General features: G+C 43.2%; 1 protein-coding gene across 4 annotated transcripts in view; it reads left to right on the top strand.

The window, feature by feature from the left end:
* CUNH1orf232 (chromosome unknown C1orf232 homolog) overlaps window positions 1-26,757 on the top strand; it is a 71,455-nt gene that overhangs the window by 35,130 nt on the left and 9,568 nt on the right. For all 4 annotated transcript variants that reach the window (XM_088442092.1, XM_088442090.1, XM_088442091.1 and 1 more), the window contains 2 exons: window positions 1,166-1,358; window positions 4,056-4,136. In XM_088442092.1, the coding sequence (XP_088298218.1) occupies window positions 1,275-1,358; window positions 4,056-4,136 (165 nt within the window). In that variant the 5' untranslated portion in view covers window positions 1,166-1,274. The remainder of the gene's footprint in view (window positions 1-1,165; window positions 1,359-4,055; window positions 4,137-26,757) is intronic.

The raw sequence follows: 26,757 nt of genomic DNA on the forward strand, positions 1-26,757 counted from the left end.
TTATTTTTGCTCTGCAAATTAAAACTTGGTCTTCAAGGCACCCTAACAGGTGTTAAGGATATCCATGCTTGAACATAGATGGTTAAGTCGAATTGACTGAGGTATTAATTAGGCCATCTGTGCTGTTAGAGTGCTTTGAGGACTGAGGCCCTGATTCAGCAGTGCGCATGAGCAGAACGGATCTGCGAGGCCACACGCAGACTGTCAGTGATTGACAGTCTGCTGCCATTTTGGGATTTGGAGGTGGTAGCGATGCCCTCCGTGTCGTCGCGGTTGCGAGGGAGAGAAGAAGCAAGGATCTCTGTTGGCTGACGGAGATTTCCTGGCCTCTTCCTGTAAACTGCGGCGGCCAGCTGCGGGACCCCATGGGTCACCGCAACCGGCCGATGGTACGCAGATTAACCGATGCTGCGTTGGACAACTGTGCATGATGCCTCCTGCGCATTACCATATTTGCAATGGTCGCTATTGCAAAGCTGTCTGCGTGTAGCTTTGCAATTACGATCCTTACAGAATCAGGCCATGCGTTAGGGAACCACTGCCATAATCTTCTGATTTTAAAAAGATTGGAGAATTTGGGGGATTTAATTATCAGTTTATTTACCACAACTTTAACTTATGAACACAATAGCCCATTGATAGATCTCCCCGATAGGTTGTGGAAGAGCCTATTAACAGGGCTTTCTATGTTAGATACCTGCTCTCTAAAGGCAAACACATAAAAAAGAAACAAGCATGCAGGCATCAAGAACAAATTGCTGGCAGAGAAATGGTCCCCAGCACACGTTGGTTAGGAATGTAGTTTGCTGACACATAAACTACATGAGACAGTAGTTTTCTGCCTATATCTACGTTGGTTCAGCCTTTCACATGTCAACGATTAAATTTCTCCTCTATGAAGAACTTCTTGCAACTTTAATGAGGTCACAAGACCCAGGTGTGTCAGAGCCAATGAAGACTGAGAGATGTGCACCTGAGATGCTATGCATATTGTGAAATGCTATGCATGCCCAAATTAATTTTGCACATCATTAGACACTGAGCTTGGAGAGGTACTAGCACATATTGGTTTATGTGGTCCTGAGACTTCTTTAGAAAACCCTATGTGAATCTGGATAAACTGTAAACCTGGACCGGCTCTACATATTGCATCTGTCCTTCACAGGGAAGAAGGGTCTGCACTTTAGAAAGTTCTGCAACTCTGAAAACTGCATCATTCAAAATTTCAAAGAAACAAAGAGTTCTCTTTGGCGTCATTCCTCACATCTTGTATCATGAGCCAAAGCTTCTGGAAGGTTTATAAAGCAAAAGTTCTGCAGACTTTCAACACAGAGGAAGATGGAGAAACACATGAAGAAGTAAGTAGCATGTGGATTGAAACAAAGGATATTTAAGGTCTACAAGACTATGGGTCCTATTTAACAAATTTTTAATGCGGATGTGATAAATTTTTCCGCCTAAATGCGGAACTTGAAAATTTAAATTTTCAACAAAAAAGGTTCATCATTATAGTAGTCCATAGGCTACTATAGGCTAAGGCCGCATTTGCGTTAGCGTCCGGGGCCAAGATACACAATACTTTGTATTCCAGAACTTGCCATAACAGCCCCTATAGAAACCCATGGGGCTGATTTGCGGTTGGAAATAGAGGGTTTGCTGCAGATATGGGAGATAATCTGCTGTGGTCCCTCCATATTAAATCACGGGGATCCATAATATTTGCAGGTCCCCCTCCCCCCCCCCCCCCGAAAATAGGTGTTAATGGGAGATATCCAGCAAATATTGTTTAGTAAATATGCCCCTGGATGAGAAATAAATACAGGGATCACTTTGTATGTGCTATCGCATTGTGTGCACGGAAACAGTTGTGTATCTCCACCCTTATGAAGTGTTGTATGCATCTTGTGGTGCGCCCACCCCTTGTCTGTATGCATCCTTTGATATTATTTATCATTGTCAGTGCCCACTTGCAAAAGCCCTACACTTGGTGCAAAAGATACATCTGAAACTATGCGTAGCTACACTTATGTCCATCTCTGCATAGACCGCAGTTGCGTCGACACGCCATTACTGATCTTTGCCTGTGATAAAATACCTCATTGTAAGCCAGTTACGCCGCTTTGTAAATGGAATTGCGACTGAAATGCGCACAGCTATGCATCACCTGTACTTGCGTAGGTACACTTCCAGTGTACACAAGATATGTACTGTGACATGCATATTTTCAACTCAACATCAGGCCTGATGTGTAAAAGAAAATCTAAATATGCATAGGCAATTATAAGTAAGGAGAGAGAAATAAGTGGTTGAAAACTGACTAGATGAGATTGACTTTTAGAAAGTAAACAGCAAATGGCTAGAAAAATGCAGCCTGAATTATTGGGAGATTGCTGTAAAGAGAGTCAAACCATGGTTTAAAATATGCTGGTTGTTTTTTTTGGGTATGGTAAGGGATCCCGACTGTCAGAATACCGACAGCGGCATCCCGATGGTCAGAATACCGACAGATTTTGGTAAGAATTCTAACCCCAATGCTAGCTCTAAACCACCCCCTCCTGCAGCCTAACCCTAACCATCCCCACCTGCAGCCTAATCCTCCCCTTAGTACCTAAGCCTACTCACCGTCAGAATCTGACAAAATACTGACGGTTGGGATCCTGTCTATATCCTGTTTTTTTTATTTATACTGTTTAGTGATTTAGGGGTCTACTTATGTAAGGTTTAAAATGCTGAATCCTGAAAACTGGACAGTTTCACAGGATATATAACTTTTGCCTATTTATCACAGCCCCCTGCAGATGAAGGCTATCACCAGCTATTGCAAGTGATAGCCTACACTAGGTTCATTTTCCAATGCTTTCCCATGCCAATTTATCATGGACGCTGCGATACAAGTACTGCAGCTTTTCCTGCAATTGCTAATGCCATCTGAGGATGTTGTTAGCTGGGAGTGCTCACAGGAAGCAAAATGCTTTCTTATTAAAGTAAACTTTATTTTTCCTACATTTTGCTTTAATAATTTATTTATTTTTTCAAATTTTTTTTATTAATTTACTTTGTTCCCAAAAAGAAAGTGTTCTATTATTGCGATGAGCAGCGATAGAACATTTTCAGGTGGGCCTTAATTAATAGACCACTTGGCTTTATTTCTCTTTTCTATCTCTAATGTCGAGACAGTCTTTGCAAAATAAAAATACAACAAATTATTTCGGAACACTAGAGAGGTGTTCAGAAAAGTCAATTTCTGTTTTTAACATGCAGCAAAATAAGATAATCTTGACTTGCTTACAAGAATGGATGAGTGTAAAGCAACACAGTCACACAGGGCGATATAATGGGCGTTCAGTTAAGTGACAGATATATCGCGAGCGTGTTGGCGGGTGTGTAGACCTATCATGTTGTCTGTGCAGCACAGCCAATGGCCGATATATCTGCAGATATATCGGCGCATCTGTGAGTACTGGGTGGTCCACTGACCACTTGTACACTTGCTGCAGGGACACGGGGGTGATTTACATCTCAACTGGGCGGCCAAATTCAAATGCCCGTCCAGTTGCGATGTCAGCGCTGACAGCACAAACACACTGACAAAACGATTAGTAAGTTTGTATACCCTTGCCTGTTGTTAGAAAGGTCAGCCGACTCGTCGGCCAAGTGTGTACCCATCTTACGACAGAAGAACAATGAAAGAATGATAAAAATGGATTTTAAAATGGCAGAAACTGAAAAAAGGTCAAAGAGAATAAGACTGCAAAAGAACAGTATGATGGGATTATTATAGATGGGATAATGTACTCTATACTGAAAATGTAATGGATAGAAGTAACTAAACACTTAGTTTACCATATGAAAGCACTTGGCTGAAGGCTCTTATACAGGTAACAGAAATCCGAGGCGTCTTGTAATATCTTAAATAATGTACAATAAAGGATGCATTATTCCTTGTAGTAGACAGATTTATATAATGAATGGGATACCATTACAACCTATTTTTTTAAACAGATATGAACAGGCGTTTATACATATATGTTAATCACTTGTGTATTTTATTACAGAGTGACACTGCAGAGATTATCAACACTGAAAACATGGACAATGGAGATGAAGGGTTAAACATGTCACATTTAGCAAGAAAGGTACAATCTTATTCAGAAACACGTAGTCCTATATTGTAATGTAAATATAGGGAAATTTAATTGTATTTATAGGGCTCATATCTGCTCCATACATTTTTAGAGAAATGATAGGAACATTTACCCTGCAAGAGATGTAATCTGCAGAGCAGGTTTGCGTTATAGTGCTGTGGTATATGGAGAAATATACATGTTGTTTGTATTAGCAGTGGCGTCCGTCCCTCCCCGTGGTGTCACCCAGTGCGGGGAGGGACGCTGAGGGGCGTGTCCACACTGGCCAGGGACATGGTCTCGTGGGCCGAATCCCTGTACCTATTATTTGAGGGGAATAGCGGGGGGGGGGGTACAGTAGGTCCCTTTGTGGAGTGCTGGCCGGCTCCTTCAGTGTCAGAAGCTGAGTGCTGCACTTGATGCTACAGTGCAGCACACTTCTCCTGTCAGTGAGGGGGTGTCTGCACCTTGGCGAGTGACACCCGGGTACGGACCGCACCCCCCTTGTGATGCTGCTGTGTATTAGCAAAATATGTTCCATGCTAGGGTGGAATGTAATAGGGTGCGAGTTGTAAACAAATACAAGTTTAGCTCTAAACTCGCATTTTTTTTTTTACAACTCACATGTAATAGGGTGTGAAAACATGGAAACTCGCATGTTTCTCGCATTCCCGCAACGGCCAAACTCTCATCCAGATGTTTTCCCATGAAAAACATACAACTCAGCCAATAGAATGCGAGTTATAAACTGGCACAGAATTATTTAACTAAAACTCGCAAAATTATAGACCTGCTTCAGGCTAGCGAGTTTAGCCTGAGCTGGTGTGAGTAATGCTGGGCATACATTATACAATTATCTGTCAGATATCTGTCCAATCTGGCTGGTTGGAATGAAAAAGTGGCAATGTATGGGAGCCAATGACAATCGACCATTTGCTCACAAACACTGAAAAACAGACAAAAATGGTCATCCAGACAAATTGGATAAATCGAATGAATTTAACCACTTAACTGACAATTTTTTTTCCAAAAACCGCTCCAAAATTGTCATTTTTGAATTAGAACATCTTTTTAAAACGATTCCAACACAATTTTTGTTTTTTTAAACACAACATACCATAAAAATAAATTTTTTTATGGTATACTGAAGTGATGGCCATTGACAGCTGTACCATTGATGGCCGATGGGTTCAACCATCGATAGAAACAATCGATTGTTTGAGCCCATCTGCCGATGTTTCCTTAACAGTATATGTATATATTCATGTGTATATATTACATGTGAATATATTACACATGTGTATATATACATATATATATATCACATATTTGTATTTACATATATATATATATATATATATATATATATATATCTATATATGTAAATACAAATATGTGTGTATATATACATACAAACATACAGTGTGAATTTATTTGGTGATTTTTTTTTTTGTATTTACAAAGCCCGATCACTGTGCCCAGCAGTGATCGGGCCAGGGCGGAGTTGCAGCTAGAAGGAGGGGCCGGGGACAGGGAACTAGGTAACTGGCCGGGGGAGGAGTGAGTGGGCTGCTGCCAGGAGTGAGTGCGCTGCTGCGGTTTGGGGACAGAGTAGTAGCCGCTGATGATGCGGCTGCTGCTTCTGTCATTCTGTTACAGGTGAATGAGCTGCCGGCTCCCCGGGGACAGAGCAGCAGCCGCGGCTGACTGGAGCCGCAGCTGCTGCTTCTGTAGCTCTGATGTCACCGGCAGCCAGCGCCGGTGATGGAAGGGGTAGGAGAGCCGCCGGCTCCCCAAGAATAGAGCGGCAGCCACGGCTGACAGAAGCCGCTCCTGCGTCTCCTGTAGTTATTATGTCACCGGCAGCCAGCCGGTAATGGAAGGGATGGGAGAGCTGCCGGCTCCCCGGAAACAGAGCAGCAGCGGCGGCTAACAAGCCGCCGCTGCTGCTTCTATTAGTCAAAGCCATGCCGAGGAGGTGGCGGTCCCGCTGGCTGCCCCGGCCGGGGACACAGCAGGGCAGCCGCGCAGGGAGGGGGGGCACGCCCGCTGCCCGATCACTGCTGGCCACAGTGATCGGGGTACACATGGGTAGTATCAAGTGATGCAGAGGGAACTGCAGGTCCCTCTCACATAGGCGGCCGCGGGAAGATCAGCTTCCCGCAGCCGCACTGTGAGCATTTTGACTGGTCGTATCAGATACGACCATAGCATGTAAAGCCCAGTCTGGTACGGTCGTATCTGATACGACTGTGCCAGGCAAGTGGTTAACCAATTTGACCAATCATTTTTGCCAATTTTCCAGTGTTTAAGATCATATGGTCGATTGTCATTGGCTCCCATACATTACCAGACTTTCATTCCAATCAGCCAGATTGGACAGATATCTGACAGATAATTGTAGAGTGTATGCCCAGCATTAGACAGAAGCCTTCACAGATCAGTTAGATACGTGAAGGCTTCTGTTTGTAAAAGCTATTAAAGTGTTAAAATAAAAAAATAAAAACAATGTGGGGTCCCCCTGCTAAAAGCACAACCAGCACCAGGCTGTGTGAGCCATTCCTGGTTGTGAAAATACAGGTGAAAAAAGACGTAGGGGGTCCCCGTATTTTCAACAACCAGCACTGGACTCTTTCTAACGGGGGTGTAATGCCGCAGCCGTGGGTCCTGCTTCATGGGATCCCCCGGCCAAAGCATTCATCACCCCACGCTAGTCAGCCCAGGCCAGGAATACCTGGGGAGATGGGGACCTCCCCAATAAAGGGGTACCCCCTCTCCAGACCACCCCAGCCCTGGGCTGATAGCCTGGGGCTGTCCCTGGCACCCCTAGGAGGTGGGTGTCGAGCTGATAGTGTAAAAAGAGTTAAAATATTTTCCTTTACATGAGAACTAGAGGTCCCAGCAAGCCTCCCCGCATGCTAGTACTTTGAGAACCACAAGTACCAGCATGCAGGGCATTAAGGACACACTGGTACCTCTAGTTCACCTGCCAAAGCAATATTAAGAAAAAATACACACCGAAGGTTGTAATATTTTATTACCCATACTCTCACTCATTCACTCACTCACACTACATACTTACCTTGTGCCGGTCTGTTCCCTTCTCCAGTAGAATACAGATTGGTACCTGTAAAAAAAAAACATACTCGCCTACCCCTTGGTTCTGGTCCACTTCAGTAGACATCCACGGTCTTCTTAAAATAAAAAAAAGAAAAGCGTGGACCCAACGCACTTACAGATGTGTCCACTGCATATTACTTCCTTGCACGTTAAAACAGCCCTGACAATGTAACGCAGCATTTTGCATGCAGATGCACCCGCAGTCGCACACAGCATATAGATATGGCACGTATCATTTTAATCAGCAGAAGCTGCTTGTGCATCCTATTTGCATTGCTTTGCAAATAAGAAGCACTTGAAGGTAAAAAGTTGCACGAAACGATGCTTGGCGCTACCGAGTCGCACAGCGCTCACGTGTTATGTTCAATGTGACTTACAGCACACGGAGGTGGACACATCTGTAAGTACCTTCCTCTAAGGATGGTACTTCACGAATGACGCTCCAGCCGCTGCATTTCCCATTTTTTATTTTACTATTATTTTAACACTTTTATAAGTTTTACACACAAAAGCCTTCATGGATCTTACTGACCTGTGAAGGCTTCTGTCTAACTTGCACCTTGTAATGAAACTCGCATTACAAAGTGCGAGTTTACCTGCAGTTTAACTCGCAATCATTCGCATGCCAGTCAAACTCACACCTGCAAACTTGCACCTGATTACATTTGCTAGTTCTGGAACAAACTTGCACCTTCAAACACGCAAACTAACTCGCGCCCTATTACATTCCGCCCCTAATTTGTGCCTGCTGGAGTGATTCAGAGAATGTCTAAATAAAGCTTGATGAAATAGCAGTGTGACAGAGGGCAATGGGGACAAGACATTTATAAACATTCTACCTTGAGGTAACAGCTGTCCTTTCATCTTCTTGCTAGCTCTGCTTGTTGCTAGCTCTGGAACCCGGTGTCAGTGACAGCCTTCAATTCTATCAATCATCCATCTGGTTTGGTTCATGAATACCCAATTACTAAATACATTTGTTATGAGCCTCATGCAACCAAATCTGTAAGCCACTTTTCTGTATTTGGTTTGCCATGATAACTGAGTCTTCATTGAGACAAGTCATCACAGGCCAACTCCTCATAGCAAAGTTAACTCTCCCTAAACCTCCGTACACATAGAGCGATCAGACAACGATAAAGATATCGTTGTCTGATTGTGCTGGATGTTCGATATCGAACATCCAGCACATGCACCAACCCCCAAACAACTATAACGACCCACGATCGACGATCGCGGGTCCCTATAGTAACCAGGCTAACCTGGTCGATATCGACCAGGTTGGCCTGCATGCAAGGGCGATGGTCAATATTGATATCGTCCATCCGTGCCCACGCACCGACCATCGTTTCGGGGTTGGAAGAGCCCAAAAACAGGACGATATGAACGATAACGATATGATCGATATCGTTCATATCGTCTTGTTTAATCGTACCATGTATATTAATACCTTAATACAACAAGAACAATAGATCAATACAGGGATGCTGTGAATGCATCCATATGTCAAATCAATGTTAAATAAATATAAATAACAATATAATGTAATATATCCTAAACTCTGCTGTGGCTCAGTTTGTCCACCAGCAAATCACTATGCTGCTATACATAGTTATTCACCTCTTGCAACTCCATTCAAATACTCCTACAATCCAGGGATATTCTTGTGCTATGGAAGAAGTGAGAAAACCTAATAATACTTCTAAAGCTTATTAGAGCTCTTACAAGACCTTTAGCGGTAGATGTACATTAGGTGATTTTACTTACAGTATGTCTTGGTTGCTGGTTTATATACAAATGTTACTGCACTATGGAACTGTTGTATTTTATATATTCTTACAGATTTCCTGACTTAACAATACACCCATGGTTGCATTGAATGCTTAAGTGAATAATAACGGCTATGCTTCCAAGGTCATTCATTTTTATATGAGGACATCTCACTTTTGTTACTAAAAGCATGTGCTGGTTTCTTTGTGTTAAACTTAGCTGCCAAAAAATTTACTGTGGACTAATTTCTGCTGTGAGAACAAAGTCATATTTAAATCCAAATTGATTAAGAGGTCTGATTCCACAGGGTAGGGTTGCTTTCCTGGGAATGTTTTTTTTCTTTTGACCATGACAATCAAGGGACGCACCCATAAATGTCTTCATATCTAATTCTGGGCCTACATTATACAATTATCTGGACAATCCGCCAGATATTGGCAGATCGGCCACATAATTGTGCAGTGCTTAGCACATTTTATCCATAAGTGACCAACAAACTGCCTGGCAATTACCTACCAAACACTGATATTCTCCATTTATATTAATGTTGCTGGTGTCAGGAATCCGCCTCTGCTGATTCCAATACATTAGCTAATCCTCTAATTTGTCAGGGAAAAACTCAACACTAACTTTAATCTGTCACAATCTGCACTCAGTACTGTGAGGGAGCACAAATGATTTCAGCACCCAGTCTTGCACTCACCTATCCCCTAGGACAGATGTTCCCAAACGCGGTCCTCAAGGCACCCCAACAATACAGAGTTATCCATGGTTGAGCATAGGTGGTTAAATCAAATTGACTGAATTATTAATTAGGTCACCACTGGTCAAGCATGGATATCCTTAAAACCTGGACTGTTAGGGTGCCTTGAAGACCGAGATTGGGAACCCTTGCCCTAGGCTACAGATCTAACTAGATCACTCTCCAACATAGCCACTCACATCCATACACTTCTATACCTGCCACCATCTACTGCAGGAGTAGGCAACCAGTGCTATGGAACTTCATATCCCAGCATGCCCTGCCATTGTTATGCTGTTGAGGCATGTTAAAACTGTAGTTCCACAGCAGATGAAGTTCTACAAGTTGACAACCCCTGATCTCCTGGCCTCCCGACAAAGTTGGCCAATCTTCAGTAAGGAAGTGGGCGGCCCGGGAGGATCGATGACACATTTAAGTCACATTTAATTGCGTTATCCTAGCTCCGGCCCCTGGTTTAAAATACTGCAAATTGCGGTTTTGAACATCGGGGGTGTTGTCACAATGTCATATAGCCCCACCCCTGATGTAAATTGCTGCAAATTGTGGGTTTAAACAGCGGGGGGTAGGGCTACGACCCCCATAGGATAGGGTTGCCCAAGAGTGTGTTTTGAAAAGTCGGTAAGTATGGTATAAGGCCAATAGAAGTCCGTTCCTTACCCATTATCTACAAAAAAAAAATCACAATACCTCAATAATATAAAAACAATAAAGATGATATACAGATGTGTCCACATACCCTCCATGCGCTACAAGTCACGTTACACATAAAATGGCTGTGACACTGTAATGTTGCATTTTGCATGCAGATATAACCGCAGTTGCACACAGAATGTAGGCATGCCACATATCATTTTATACAGCAGAAGCAACGTGTGTGTCCTATTCGCTTTGCGAATAAGACTCATTTGAAGGAAAAAAGTCATACGAAAAGATGCTTGGTGCTACCAAGTCAAGCCATGGCATGGCGGGACTAGAAGGGCTGTTTAACGCGATGTATGTGGGGGATCCGGTCAATATCCCAAAAGTCGCTTAGATTCCCGATGGTAATTACTGCGGTTAGGGCGAGGGTTAGTGTTAGGCACTAGGGTTAGGGTTAGGCACTAAGGGGAGAGGGTTAGGTTTAGGGTGCAGGGAGGGAAAGGTTTGGTTTAGGCACTATGGGGAGAGGTTAGGTTCAGACAACGGTTAGGGAGAGTTAGGGTAGAGAGAGGGTTAGGATACTGACGGTATCCTAACCCATTCGAGATGCCGGCATCCCATACCCAACCTGTATGTGGACACCTCTGTATAACATACAGCAAAACAAATGCCAAATAAAATGAGAATACAGAAACTCTACAACGTACATCCAATTTCATACAAAATACACCTAGGACTGGCATGAAAGGATGGACAGCTAACAATTTTATTGTTCTCACAAAATAGAGAACAATTTTGGGTGATCTATTCTTTTAAAATACACCTTATCACCCTTTCCCTCCTACTGGGTTAGTCTTCAGCGGATGTCTGTGACTGGCCAGCAAGGTTGAGGACAGAGTTTTACAGACTGGAATCTCAAGTCCTTAAAAGAGTAAGATCTTTTCTTGTACCATACAAACCCAATTGTATCTTCAATGTATGCATTTATCAACATATAGATATCAAGAAGAGCTATATAAAGTTAAGTAGAGCATTCCCTCCATGACAGACATCTTTAATAATCGACGTATGTGTGAATATGTGTTTGGTTACAACTAATATAGATTATAGGAGGTACCTATATGTGATGTAACATTTCTCACATTAAAATGTCTTTACGGTTAGTGCTGCTGCATTTTTTCCCCTTAGGCAGGGCCACAAGTGGGGGGGGGGGGGGCTAGAGGTGCACATGCACCGGGTGCCTGACTTGAGGGGGAGCTAGACAGGCTGCCGAGTGGGGCCCGGATGGCTGCAGGCATAGGGGGAGCCACGCATGCCTCCCCTGTCATTTCTGGCTTTTATTTTTCTAAGTAGAGCTACAGCAACACTGATGTTATTTACGTCAGGTCAGATTTGATCGAGACGGCAAAGGGCAAAGAGGAAAGGGCAGCAGCACCGGCCGGTAAGCGTAACAGGTACACGGGAAGTGGAACAGCAGCCAGTCGGGTATGGCAGGCTGAGCATAGCTAGTGGCGGCGGTGGGGGCTAATGATATTAACATGGTGTGCTCGGGCTTCATAGTATCATGTGACATGGGGGAGACACTGACATGAATAAAGAGGCTGAAATCAGAGACATGGAGGGGAAGGGACAGGAGCTGAGAGGGGGCAACCTCTACAGCCACATTCTAATTACCCAATAAAGAATAATTGCTGCAAAACGCACTGTAAGCCCCAGCACCTGGGATGCTCAGGTTGCCTCATTATGGCCCCTAGGAAGGTAAAGAGCAAAAAACAGAGGGCACAGTACATATAATTTTCTGAGGAGACTATGAGGAAATAAAATATGTCTGCAGCACCCTTGCAGGACATTCTGTGACATTACTGTTGCATAATGCGTTACTTATAAGAGGCATTACTGTGTGGCATAATGTATTATAACAGGAGCATTACTATATGGCATAATGTGTAAGGGGCATTACTGTGGCATAATGTTTTGTTGTAAGGGGTACTATTGTGTGGCACAATGAGTTATAAGAGGTATTACTTGGTGTGGAATAATGTGTAAGGGGCCTTACTGTGTGGCATAATGTGTAAGAGGTACTACTGTGTGGCACAATGAGTTGTAAGAGGTATTACTTAGTGTGGCAATATGTGTAAGGGGCATTACTGTGTCACAAAACCACACACGGGGTTATTTTATTTTTATTATTTTTTTTGGGGGGGGGCGCCAGGTTACTGCCTTGCCCCGGTGATAAAATTGCTAGTTTCGGCCCTGCCTTAGGTGATAAGGTTTCATATTTAAATTTATTTTTTGCATACTAATAACCTGTGTGCTGCAGTGGCTTAACTATGGTATTTGGAGCCCAGGGCAAAATGGAAAATGGAGCTCCTCCTCCATTTGCATGCGCCTTTGGTGAACAAATGGGAGTGGTCACATGCCACAAGGGGCGTGGTCACTGGAAAATGGGTGTATCAACATGACACATCTTTCTCGTCACTCTGAGAACATTGCTTTAATCACATTTGTACCTTAATGCCTCGAGTAGTAGTGCCCCTCTTGCAATGCCCACTGTAGTAGTGCCCCTTATGCAATGACCTCAGTAGCAGTGCTCCATGTAGTAGTGCCCTTTATACAGTGCCCCCAGTAGCGCACCCTTATACAGTGCCTTCAGTAGTGCACCCTTATACAGTGCCACTTATGAAGTGCCCCCAGTAGTGCACCCTGATACAATCCTCCTTATTCAGGCCCCCAGTAGTGTCCCTTATACAGTGCCTCCAGTAGTGGTCCCTCTTATGCAGGCCCCCAGTAGTGCCCCTTATACAGTACCTCCAGTAGTGGTCCCCCTTATGCAGGCCCCCTGTAGTGGTCCCCCTTATGCAGGCCTCCAGTAATGATTCCCCCTATGCAGTGTGCCCAGTAGTGGTCCCCCTTATGCAGGCCCCCAGTAGTGCCCCTTATACAGTACCTCTAGTATGCAGTGCCCTCAGTAGTGGTCCCCCTTATGCAGGCCCCCTGTAGTGGTCCCCCTTATGCAGGCCTCCAGTAATGATTCCCCCTATGCAGTGTCCCCAGTAGTGGTCCCCCTTATGCAGGCCCCCAGTAGTGTCCCTTATACAGTACCTCTAGTATGCAGTGCCCTCAGTAGTGGTCCCTCTTATGCAGGCCTCCAATAGTGCCCCTTATACAGTACCCCCAGTAGTGGTCCTCCCTATTCAGTGCCCCCGGCCAGTAGTGCAAAACAGACAGACATGACATACACACACAAAACACTCAATGATTTAACTGAATCCCCGCTCCTGTCGCACCCGCCACTGTCCGCTCCTCCGTCCTCCTGCTCGGTACTATGGAAGAGACGTCATGACATCTCTCCCATCGCCCACTGCAGGAGCCGGAAGGCGGAGCTCATGGGTGAGTTCTAGCCCGACTCTGGCAGTGGGCGCAGCGGCTAATGAGAGTCTGTCTGACTCTCATTGGCTGCTGAAACACACACATCACCGCAGCGATGTATGTGTAACTGTGTAGTGCGGACCGCTCTCACTGCGGTCTGCACTACACTGAGTGACTAGGGCAGGCCTGTACTATGGCTGTCAGCGCCCTCCGCGCCACCAGTCCCACGGTGCCCAGGGCAGGAGCCCCCTAGTTACGCCACTCGTGTGCTGGCAAAGAATAACATAGGCAAAATGTATCCCTTGTATGACATTTTGCTACATTCATATTTATTTGATTGTTATACAGTAATCCTGATAACTCAATGTGCCTTGTGCTACAGGAGCCCTGTTGGTCCAAAACTGATTGAGATACAATGCAACTGCCTGTGCACAGTGTGGCTCTGTCACTGCCAAAGTCCAGACAGTGCTGTGAGTGACACATCCCAATGGTAGCCAGTGGCTGCATCACTGTCCCCCAATTTCCCCCTAGTGCCACAAACCATTTAAAAATTTAAATGAGCCTCATTCAAAATAGGAGACTCCCATATTTGTAAAGTTATTAAAAATGTCTCACCCAAAATGGGAGCCTCTGTTAGTAGGGTACGAAGTCAGGAAGCCGGCGGTCGAAATGCCGACCGCCGGCTTCCCGACTGTGAAATGCCGGCATGGGACTAATGATAGGCATCTAAATACCGACACCTATCATTAGCTTCATGCCAAAATCCCAACGCCCGGCATACCGATCGTAGGTAAGCCTGGTGTCGGGAGCGGATAGCTGCGGGGGGAGGGAGGGAGACTTGGGGTTAGTCATCCCCCTGGGAGGGTTAGGCTAGAGGAAGGGGGGGTTAGGGTCAGGCACCCCGGGGGGAGGTTAGGTAATACATACCAGTTCCGTTAGTAGAAGGCTCCAATATAAGCAGGGCTAGAAAAACCCCACTCCTGAACCCAGGAAGAATAAAGGAGAAACCAGTTAGAAGGAAAAAAGAGAAAAAGCTATCCAGTTAAGATTATTATTATTATTGTATGTTTTTTAAGCTTTTATATGTTATTTTTATATATATTTTTTTTTACTTAATATTAACTTATTTAAAATAATAATGTGGAATGTTTATTGTTTTTAGATTCATTATACGACCACTACTGTAGCACATTAGTGTCACTTCTGGCACTTGAACCACAATTGTTCCTCATGAGCAAATCCTGAGTTGAGCCAGGCAGTGGAAGATTTGAAAACAGTTATTCCAGGGGAAGGTCTGGCACAGTGATGGTGAATTACAGCAGCATCTGTATAATTAACAAAAACCTTTCCTTTCTACTTCAGGGTCCATAGGGTATCCACAGAATACCTTGGGGTATTGGTGATGACGTCAGGCATTGGACACCACAGAGTTACATTTTCAGCCTCCCAGGATGCATTGGGGTCCCTCTCCTATACCCCGCCCCCTAGCCAAGGCAACCAGTTTGCATTGATGTCCTGCCAGGAGTCGGTTCACTTTTCTACATAGTGGGGCTGTTAACAGCTCCTGAAGATTTTTAAAGACAGCTGTGGCTGCACACTAGAGCAGTACAGCATGCACAGTCTGTACAGACATCCATGCTGTCACTCCTTCACCCCGCCGGACCAGAACGGCTAGCGGTGACCCCGGACCACCCGATCTGTAGCCGGATCCAAGGGGACAAGGTAAGATCTCCAGAGTCTATCCATAGACGCTCCGATGCTGTTGCCTCTATGGCCGACCCTGTTGTCTCAGGGTCCTTGCCATCACCTGGACCTGGGTCATTTGTCTTTGACGGAGTGGCTGTTGAGATGGTCCTCTTAAGGTCCAGGGTTTTTTTTCCAGTTCTGTAGTTAACACCATGCTCAGAGCTCGGAAGCCGGCTGCTGCAAGAATTTACCACCGAATGTGGCATACTTTCTTTGAATGGTGTCACCCTAGAGGCTATGATCCTCGGGTTTTTAGGATATCCAGGGTTTTTGGCTTTCCTACAGGCGGGCTCAAATCACGGTCTTCGCCTTGCTTCCTTGATGGTGCAGGTTTCTGCCCTCTCAGTGTGGTTTCAGCGTAGGATTGCTTCACTTCCTGATGTCCACACCTTTATGCAAGGTGTACTTCGCATACAGCCTCCCTGTTCCACCTGTGGCTCCTTGGGACTTGGCTGTGGTCCTGAGGGCTCTCCAAGGACCGTCATTTGAATCACTGGGCTCAGTGGATTTGAAATGTCTTACGGCTAAGACTGTATTCCTTCTGGCCATTGCTTCGGCCAGTAGAGTCTCAAAATTGGGGGCTCTCTCGTGTCGACCTCCCTTTCTGTTTTTTCATAGGGATAGGGCGGTGCTTCGCACTCGCCCTGGGTTCCTACCTAAGGTGGTATCTAGTTTCCACATCAATGAGGAAATCATTGTACTGGCCTTTAATTCCCCAGACCTCTCTACTGGTGAGGCCTCCTTCGATGTGGTACGGTCTTTAAGGATTTATGTTGACCGTACCAGTTCCTTTTGGAAATCGGACTCTCTGTTTGTCCTCTATGGTTTCCATAGGAAGGGTTGGTCTGCCACTCAGCATACTTTGGTAGGATGGATTTGCATGGCGATTTCTCAGGCTTACATTCATTTGGGCCTTTCTGTACCATCCTCTCTTAAAGCTCACTCGGTCTGTGGGTCTTTCGTGGGCAGCTCGCCGTGGTGCCTCTGCAGTTCAGCTTTGCAAGGCAGCCACCTGGTCTTCTGTCCATACCTTTGTGAGGTATTATACATTTGATACCTTCGCCTCTCAGGATGTTTCCTTCGGGCAGCGGATTCTCCTTCCAGCACAGGAGCGTCCCCACCCAAACAGGATACTGCTTTGGGACATCCAAAAGGTATCCTGTTGATACCCTATGGACCCTGAAGTAGAAAATATGAGATATGGTAAGAACTTACCCTTGTTATCTCAATTTCTACGAAGTCCATAGGGTTCCACAGGACTCCCACTCTGTCGCAGATGGGCTTTGATCTGGTCACCGGTTTTTCCATCTCTTTCTGGTGAGAATGCGATTCTTGTGTGTTCCAGACTTTCTTCCCTCTCTATGTTCTCCTCCTCTGGCCTATGGCTTGTCACAAAACTGATTACCTTGGCTAGGGGGCGGGGTATAGGAGAGTGACCCCAGTGCATCCTGGGAGGCTGAAAGTTTAACTCTGTGGTGTCCGATGCCTGACGTCATCACCAATACCCCAAGGTATCCTGTGGAACCCTATGGACTTTGTAGAAATAGAGATAACAAGGGTAAGTTCTTACCATATCTCATATTTATTATACAAATCTATATAATATGCAATTAAGTGTGTGTGTCTCTGTCTGTTTGTCCTTTATACACAGCCAGACTCTACATTAACTAGGGTTGTCAAAGTGGCATGTTTGCCATTACAGTTATTTTTCTTACAGATGTACACTGGTACAATGCTGTTATTTCCCTGTTATTGTGGCCCTTGTCCCTGCACTTTACAGCCCCAGACTATAGTGCTTCTGCTAGTTATTCATATATGGGGGAGGGGTATAATTGTTTTAATAGTGCAAAGCTATGCAGCTTTATACTCTAGCTACATCTATATGCTGGGTTTTAAGTTACACGTGCAAGTACACATACAAATGGAAAAGTTTAGGTGCATTTCTCTGCACACATTTGTCATGTATTTTTAAATGTAACTCCAATGAGACCTTATTTGTGCTATGCATTTTCTGTTTGTGTATGGAAGCTGATAGTAAGTCTAATATTATACTAACCACTTACTTAGGAGGAAATATGGTTGTCAGCCTGCACAGGGTCAGAACTATGGGAGACAATGGAGGCGCCTGCCGCCGGGCTCCAGCTCTGAAGGGGCACCTCCTCCATTGTCCACAACATATTCAGCCCACTTAGGGCTGTAACTATGTACCCGGAGTGTACCGTCAAGGCTGCTTAATACATGGCACCCCTTCCCGGCACCTGAGAAGCCACCATACACTAGTGGAGAGCTCCATGTCAGACCATCAGCTGCTGCCTTCATCTATCTATAGCCTGTCTGCATGCGAATTGCTACATTACAGTGTCAGTGACGGGGGGGGGGCACCAAATTATAACTTGCCTCCAGGCATCTGGGATGAAATTAGCCACTGAGCCCATATGCAAACGCAGGGGGGGTTTCCGTCTGCCTGGAAACCCCCGTCCCCAACACATAACATGACCACAGTAGAAATAGTAATATAATAGAATCTTACTAGTGCTACATGTTGTTCTCAGTATCACAAATGAAATAATTAGCACCAACTGTGGATCTTTTAACATGTATCAGCCAGGAATAAATAACCTTGTGCACCAACTAGGAGATCTGGAAAACATGCACTGTTAGGGATGCACTGCTATAGAGCCCAATATGTACATATATGTTCAGGGTTCTTCTGCTGCTCCTCCAGGCTCCCGGACTTGCTCCAATGCTCTGGAATGGTGCTTACATCTAAAATAAAAACATCCAGCTCAGGCAGGATGGCCCTACTGCCGCATCAAATGACTTAATGTGATCCTGTATATGCTGGAATTATGACACACAATACACATTGTATGACGCATATTAAAGCTGGACAAGTACTAATTCTGCCCCCTTCATGGGCTGGCCAGACTCGCTCTAAAATCAAGCATTTGGAAACCCCCCTCTAGAAATCCTGCGTTTGCCACTGGAGCCTGCATAGTTTTAGCTGCATAATATGTACAAATTGACATTAGATGCTACTTGCCACCATAGTGGGCATGCAAGAGAGCTGTGTCTGACTTTTGCTTGTGTCTAACTTTTTTCCAAGTCTAACTATTGACTGTATAACATCTGGTGTCTATCTAGACATTGTCTAACTAATTACTGTCTATCTCTTATACCACACCCACAAGACATCCCTAATGACTGTCACCAAAAATTGTGACTGCCCCACTAGAATTAGGACAGTTGGCTGATTTTGATCTTCCCTACATGTTCTTCCAGCTTTGACTACCTGCTGCTATTCATACCATTTTTTTTATGTAGTTTATTGTAGAACTGCATATAATAGCATCAGTAGTCACATGGAACGTAAAAATAAGTCAAAGCTCATGACAAACATCAAGCCTGCAAGATAATAACGTTAAACATATAACAAACAATGGCAGGTATAAACACGAAATAGGAAAATAATAACCAGACACAGTACGCACCAATCACTTTGAAGGATATACATTTGGCAGAAGAGAGGCTGACTATTGGCAAGCCAAGAATACACCACATGGTTGAGAAAGTGACCCTAATCAGTAGGGGGTTGTCCAGAAGTTAACAATTCAACATTATACCACGATACTAAGTGGATGGCTGAGGGGAACTCTTTATATGGAAGCCAAATGGAAAATTATTTTTATCCCAAATCTCTTTGTTTATTGCCATTTCTAACCAATCCATAAAAATAGGAAATTATATGCAATAATAAAGACAAAGTACTGTAAGTGTATCAGTGGAGATCTATTGAAATTGTATTTTTTTAGCTGAATCCACTATTTAGTAACAAGCTATCCCATGTGGTAACCGAGCAACATCAGTGATGGATGTATGTCCTATAAAGCCCATTCTTTTTTTTTAATAATATTTTTATTGATATTAGTGCATAAAATTTGACAGAGAACATATTTCTCAACATACAATAGTAACAATACCATATCGTGGCAATGTAGAAAAGTAAAAAAAAAAAAAAAAAACAAACAAACATAAACACATGGCATAGAATGATAAAAAGAAAGCATTCTCCTCTCTATAGTCAGTAATTTAAAGAATTCATACAGAAAACATAGTATGAACCATTTAAGAACGATTTTGTATAAAATATTCCCATACAACCTAATTGATTTATGCGTGACATGGTTTATCCTTAGAATGGTGGGTGACCTTTCTCTAGTATCTCCATATTATACCATGTGGTCATAACTGCCACTCTACGTATATTTTCTTTGAGAGATGGAGATAGATTATTGATATAGGGGAGCCATATTTCAAAGAAGTTCTTTGCATTATTTTCAATATCGAGTGAACTTTCCACCCAATCCATCTGATAGAGATACATTAGTCTCGGTAGCATAAGCGTTAAAGGAATGGGATTAGGATCAATCCACTGTGACAAGATAGTTTTTTTTGCTGTTCCCGCCACCCTGGCTAATAATAAACGTTTTCCTTTTGTTAGTCTTGGTTGTGTCTCATTAGAATAATGGTTCCATAGCGCCCATGCCATTGATATCTCAAAGGAAATATGTAATATATTATTTATATAGGATTGTACTTCTTTCCAAAAAATCTGGACAATCTCACACGACCACAAGCAATGAACTATGTCAGCATTGGGAGCTGAGCATTTAAAACAATTAGAATTGTCTGATATTCCTGTTAAATGTCTAAGTTTTGGTGTGTAGTACGCTCTATGCAATATTTTATAGTGCATCTCAGCATATGAAGATGAGACTAGCTGCTTATTTAGTGTATTCCAGGATGTAATGATGCATTGGAGCGTTAATTCCGGAAATGTATCTGACCATTTGGCTAAGCCTGTATCTACCTTAGCAAGATCTAAACGTCTTCGTACATAATCATAGAGCATTGAAGTAGACCATGGATCTCCCATCCTGCTCCTCACTACAGCGTCTAGAGCATTGACTCTATTCAATTGATCAAGTTGCGACATTTTTTTTAAAATATAGCTTCTTACTTGAAAATAAGCAAATATTGGAAAATTAATATTAGGATAACGCTCCTTAAGTACAGACAAAGACAGTATTGTGGAACAGTCTTCATCTAAAAATTTGTAGATCGAGCTAAGTCCCCGAAGATTCCAGTCCCTAAAAGTCCTTGCAGATATATCATCTTGTAGAGTGACATCACAAAAAATAGTTTGAAACAAAGACTCTGTGTGTGAAAGATGAAGTCTCTTCCTCAACAGTCGCCAAGCAGAACAAGTAGTATTTAGCAGAGGGTTGCATTTAATCTCTGGAGCAATTTGTGAGGGCAGAGTATGTAATAGATTAACCAAATTACACTCAGGGCTGAAAGCCTGATCCAGTTCCTTATATGCAAAACAACTGCTATTCCCTATCCAATCGAGAGCATATCTATAATTGGCTGCAATGGCGTAATCCTGTGCGCATGGTAAATTTACCCCTCCCAATGATAATGGTTGTTGTAACTTTAATAACGAAATTCTGGGTCGTTTGTTAGCCCATATAAATTTGGATAGTGCTCCATTAATTAGTTTAACATCAGTTTTTGCTAAAAGATAAGGAAGCATCTGGAGTGGGTATAATAATCTGGGGAAGGAAATCATTTTATAGAGTTGGCATCTGCCCAAAAAAGATAAAGGCAAATGTTTCCATCGTTCAAAATCTTGTAGCAACTGCTGAACAGAAGGGGTAATATTAGCTGCATATATATTTTCTATCTTATTTGGAAACTTTAGTCCTAAATATGTTAGGTGACCCTGAGCCCATCTAAAGGGAAATTGATCTCCCCATGCTAATCTAGCCTCCGCATACAGTGCTAAAGCTTCAGTTTTGCTAAAATTCACCAGAAAACCTGAGATGTCATGAAAATCTTTTAATATCCTCAATAATGATGGAAAAGCCTTCTTTGGTTCACTAAAATATAAAAGAAGATCATCTGCAAAAGCTGATACCTTAATCATAGAGTTCCCTAGCAAGACTCCCGTCCATAGATCATCTTTGATAAATGTGCGTATTAAAGGGTCTAAAGCAATATCAAAAAGCAATGGGGATAAGGGACATCCCTGACGTGTGCCTCTTGACAAACAAAAGGGAGAAGAGTTCCATCCATTAATTGTCAGGAAGGCAGTGGGGCGTGTATAAAGTAATCGAAAAATATTAATAAAGCCGGTACCAAATTGCTGCATGTGTAAGATACGTGATATATGTGACCAGGAGACGCGATCAAACGCCTTATCGGCATCACAACTAACTATTATAGTCTCTCTATTATTTATTTGTTTAGATCGTGTCAAAGCTGCTATCAACATTCGTACATTATGTATAGATGTACGTCCCTTAACAAATCCATTTTGTGCTGGGTGGAGTATCCTAGGAAGAATATTTTGAAGTCTCTGAGCTAGTAACTTAGTGAACAATTTTAAATCCTGGTTTAATAATGATATGGGTCTGTAGGACTGAACTAATGTGGGGTCCTTTCCAGGTTTTGGCAAAACTATAATTCTGGCTTCGTTAAAACCAGTCGGCGGTGGTTTCCCTCCAATAATAGCATTAAATAAGGACAACAAATGTGGCAGCAATTGAGTGGAAAGAATCTGATAATATTCTGCTCCAAAGCCATCAGGTCCTGGGGTCTTACCTTTAGGTAATGTTTTAATTAACTGTATCAATTCCGTCTCCGATATTGGTTCTACCAAAGATTCTCTTTCCTCCTCCGTTAATAATGGCAAACCTGCTTCCCTCAAAAATCTTGTAGCTGACTCAGGAGAATCGGGAGGAGCCGTGTATAATTGTTTATAATATTGTTGAAATTGTTCTAAAATATCGGCTGAACCCGTAACACAATTACCCAAATTATTCTGTAATTGAAGAATATTTGAAGATGTATTGTGGGTTTTGGCTAAATTTGCTAATAATCTGCCTGGTTTATTACATCCTCTAAAATATTTGTTACGTTGAATATTATGTGAATATTGGGCACGTTCTTCACACAAAAGATCGTATTCATTTTTAGCTTCCACATAACTTCGCCTATTCTCAGGTGTCTCGTTCAGAATGAGTGTGTCATACGTTTTAGTCAAGTGTTTGTTAGAGGAATCCAATTTAGAAGTTAGCAGCTTACGTCTCCTGGCCACATACTCCATAATCTGTCCTCGAAGCACCGGCTTTGAAGTAGCCCAGAATAAGTTAATATCCTCCAAGTGTTCAATATTATCATTTGAGTAATTACAAAATGCTCCTTCTAAATGGGTACGGAAATCATTTGATTTACTCAAATACGCCGGGAATCTCCAATTATATGAAGTATATATGGGGGATTGTAATGAAAGAGTGAACCATATCGGAGCATGATCTGAGACTGCTATGGGTGCTATCCCTGAAGACTCTATCCTTTGATATAAAGAGCGAGATATTAGCCAAAAATCTATTCGTGAAAAAGTGTGATGTGGATGTGAGTAAAAAGTATATTCACGAGATACTGGATTTTGACATCTCCACGGGTCGCACAGTTGCAGTGAATCTACTAGCAACTGTACAGGGGACACCAAAGCCTCTCTATTTCTACCTGGAATGTTGGATCTATCCAAACCTTGAGATATTACACAATTAAAGTCACCTCCTATAATCAATTCACCTTCCATCCAGTCATTCAGTCTAATATATAAATTTGTGAAGAATACTTTATTTGGACCAGTAGGAGCGTATATAGTAGCCAAGGTATAGATCGAATCATGTAGTGATATCTTTACAAAGAGATATCTACCTTCAGGGTCTATCAATGTGTCTTTAATAGTATATGGGATATTTTTGCGAAAAAGAATCAAAACTCCTCTACGCTTAGACGTGAAGGAGGCAGCTTTATAGTCACCTATCCATGTATCTCTTAATTTATTGGGGTCTCTAGAATTCCAATGCGATTCTTGCAAAAATGCCACATCCGGTTTCATGCTTTTTAAATGTTTAAGGACCTTACGTCTCTTGACAGGCGTATTTAATCCCTCCACATTCCATGAAATGAATTTAAGTACTGACTTAACCCTCGTGGAATCTGAAGAAATCACTGCCATATCAACCTATTCCCACTCTGGGTGCTGAACAGTAAATAATCCTAATACTTGCACCACCCCCACCCGTCCCAGCGAGCAGGTATCGGGGTAAGAGAACACACTTTTCACGAAACCACGTCATGATAAATATAACAAAGAGAACACATATCTCTGTAAATAACCATGTAAGTAACAAATAAAATTTTTTTTGAATTTTTACGAACCCAATAGTGCGATTGGAATAATCGCCTTATATAACAATGATATAAAAAACGTTTAGAAAAGAGAATTGTAATACCTATATAGGTGTCATGAGACCATTGTAAACACAATAAAATTATGTTGCCCAAAAATTTTTCTTGATATAAAAACTCTTGATAAACTAGAAGAGAAACTAGCATGGGATTTGCTAATGGTCCACATTTTGGCCACCCAGAACACCACAGCAATAAAAGTATTACCACTGCAGTATAGTATATCACAAAAAACTGTACCATAATATTAAAATAATTAAATGCAAATATCAACAAACAGATATAGAGAACATTTAGCATATAGAACCTGAATGTACTTCACTCATAGGGAATTCTTCACATATAATGAAGCATCTGTGACCCATCAATCATAACCCTGCGGTGAAGTGTCAGATGGAAGTGAGTCCACAAAGTTCTTTGCAGCTTGTGGTGTTTCAAAGAAATACGTTTTTCCTTCATAGGAAATTCTCAACTTGGCTGGATATAATAAGGCGAAGCGGTGTCCCCTTTCAAATAAACTTTTGCAGATAGGAGCGTATTCCTTTCTTTTTGTTGCAACCATATAAGAGAAGTCTTGGAACAGGAGTATCTTAGCTCCCTGATATCGTAGCTCTGATTGTTTTCTGTATGCTTCCATTAGTCGAGCTTTGTCAGCATAATTCAATACTCTCATAATAACAGGTCGTGGTCTGTTTCTGGTGTTTTGTCTGTCTGGACCAATACGATGGACCCGTTCCACCATCAGCACTCCCTGGTCAGGGACACTCTTTAATTCACGAGGCAACCATTCAGAAACAAGTGTCATCAACTCAGTAGTTTTAATGGTCTCAGAGAGACCAATTATGCGCACGTTATTCCTCCTGTTTCTATTTTCAAGATCTTCCAACTTATCTTGCATGGATACTGCTGCCTTTTCTTGGGTTAAGAAGTCAGCCTTAAGTACAGCAAGCTCATCCTCCAAGTCTGAAATCCTTTGTTCCGCCTCTGAGATACGTTGATCATGTTGTGTCAATTGTGTCAAGGCTGAGTCTAAAGAGTCTTTCAATGGGGCTAATTTTTGATCCAATAATGAAGCTAAGATGTTGGTAATCTCATGTGTTGTGAGAGGGCCAGCAGTACTGTTGGTTCCAGCATCTGACTCCCGGTCCCTAGGGCTACTTCCCGGGCTAGCATTCTGAGAAGTCGGGGAAGATGAGGAGGCGGCCGATGGAGCCTCTCGTCCCCTGCCCCTTCCTGTCTGATGTCCCTTAGGACCTCTAGGTGTTTTGACCACATGTCGATCCATAGCGCTATCTGACTGTTAACAGTAAGGATTATGACGAAAGTGTGTACAGTCAATTGATGTAAATGTCTGTTGCCCTTGTTATTGGGCTCTGATTCTGGTGTTCTGGGAGTGTGTGGAAAGGATGATAGCCCACTACTTCTTACCAGGACCCCCACGGAAGATTAGTGATAAACGTCCACTTTTCTTACTACTCGTCTCAATTGGATAAGACAGTTGTGTTTTAATATAGACTCCGTGAGCCAGCAGTCACTCAAATAGGACCGCCCACCAGATTTCAGCATTGACTTTCTTTGTAAAATTAAGTTTTTAGTATATGATGACTGTATTCACTCTTTTGATTTGAGATAGACAGCTGTTCAATGTGGCCGGAGGTAATGTGGTATCTGATGAAAGATTATGTCAGAGCAAACAGCAGTACAAACGCAGCTTATAACTGCAGCATCTTCAGAGAAAAGCAGTTAGGCCATGTTACTACAAGTTGCAGTGTCTACCTGGGGGAGAAACCCCAGCAGGGAAAACCCACACAGGAAAGTCCTTTATGAAGTTTTGTCTTGTCAAAGATAAATTTATGGGAGGTCTATCTCCAAGTCACAAAGGGAAGCCTTTTAACCAGCACATAATGGGGGGAAGCTGCTGTATATAGAGAAAGCCCAGTAGTGTATGTGAGTTATCCAGGAGTTTGTACTCCTCAGCATAGACCCATGGGTCTTATTCAGCCAAGGGAGAGCCAGATGCTATAGGTATGTCCCCCAGAGCACTCACCCCTAAGTCTGGCCCAGTCCTGGATGCAGGCAAGTCTCGGAGTCCGTCCTCAAAACGGTGGCCCCCCGCGAGATGCGGCTCCGACCGCGGGCGTTTTCCGGCTGTTGGCGGTTTAAATTCACCCACCGCCTGTCTCCACGTCCCCAGCCGAGCCCAGCGGAGGGTCAGGGAGACCGTGGAGATGTCCGGCGATGGCGCGGCAACTCCGCCGAATCCGCGGGCTCACAAATCTAGTCCCCGGCTTCTGGAGGTGCAGTAGGCCGCAATGACGCCGGAGCCGGAGGTCACCCCAGGAACGAACAGGAACGAACAGCGGGGCTCAGTAGAACATGCGGTGGCTCAGGGTAATCGATAGGGCCCCCCAACACAGCCGGTATTTAGGTATTGGTGTCCTTTTAGTGGGGTTTCAGAGGAGCCGATCTGGGACACGTCTTCCTCCCTCATAAAGCCCATTCTTAAAAGAACTCAAACACAATCCCCAGTTTATAATTGACATAAGTTTGAAGCAAGGACCAAAACCTTTGAACCTCCAACATGCCCACATACAATGTAATAGGTCCGCCTCTGATTGTTGGCACTTCAAACAGAATCCAGCGAGGCCCCAATGAGTAACCCTAGTTTAGGTGTGATATAAGATTAATGCAACAATTTATAATCCATCTCTGCATATGAAGCAGAGATGAGCTGTTTATTTAATCTCACAAATGATTTAAAGATATCCGTAATAGACACATTAGGGAATACATTGTGCTACTTGGTTAGTCCAGTGGATATTACTTCTAAATTTAGAATACATCTAAAGTGGGGATAAATAAGAGATTTGGAACAGCCAGTAACGCAGCGCACAGTCT

Source organism: Taudactylus pleione, unplaced genomic scaffold (assembly GCF_031769625.1).
Source record: "Taudactylus pleione unplaced genomic scaffold, aTauple2 ptg000305l, whole genome shotgun sequence".
Lineage (NCBI taxonomy): Eukaryota > Metazoa > Chordata > Amphibia > Anura > Myobatrachidae > Taudactylus > Taudactylus pleione.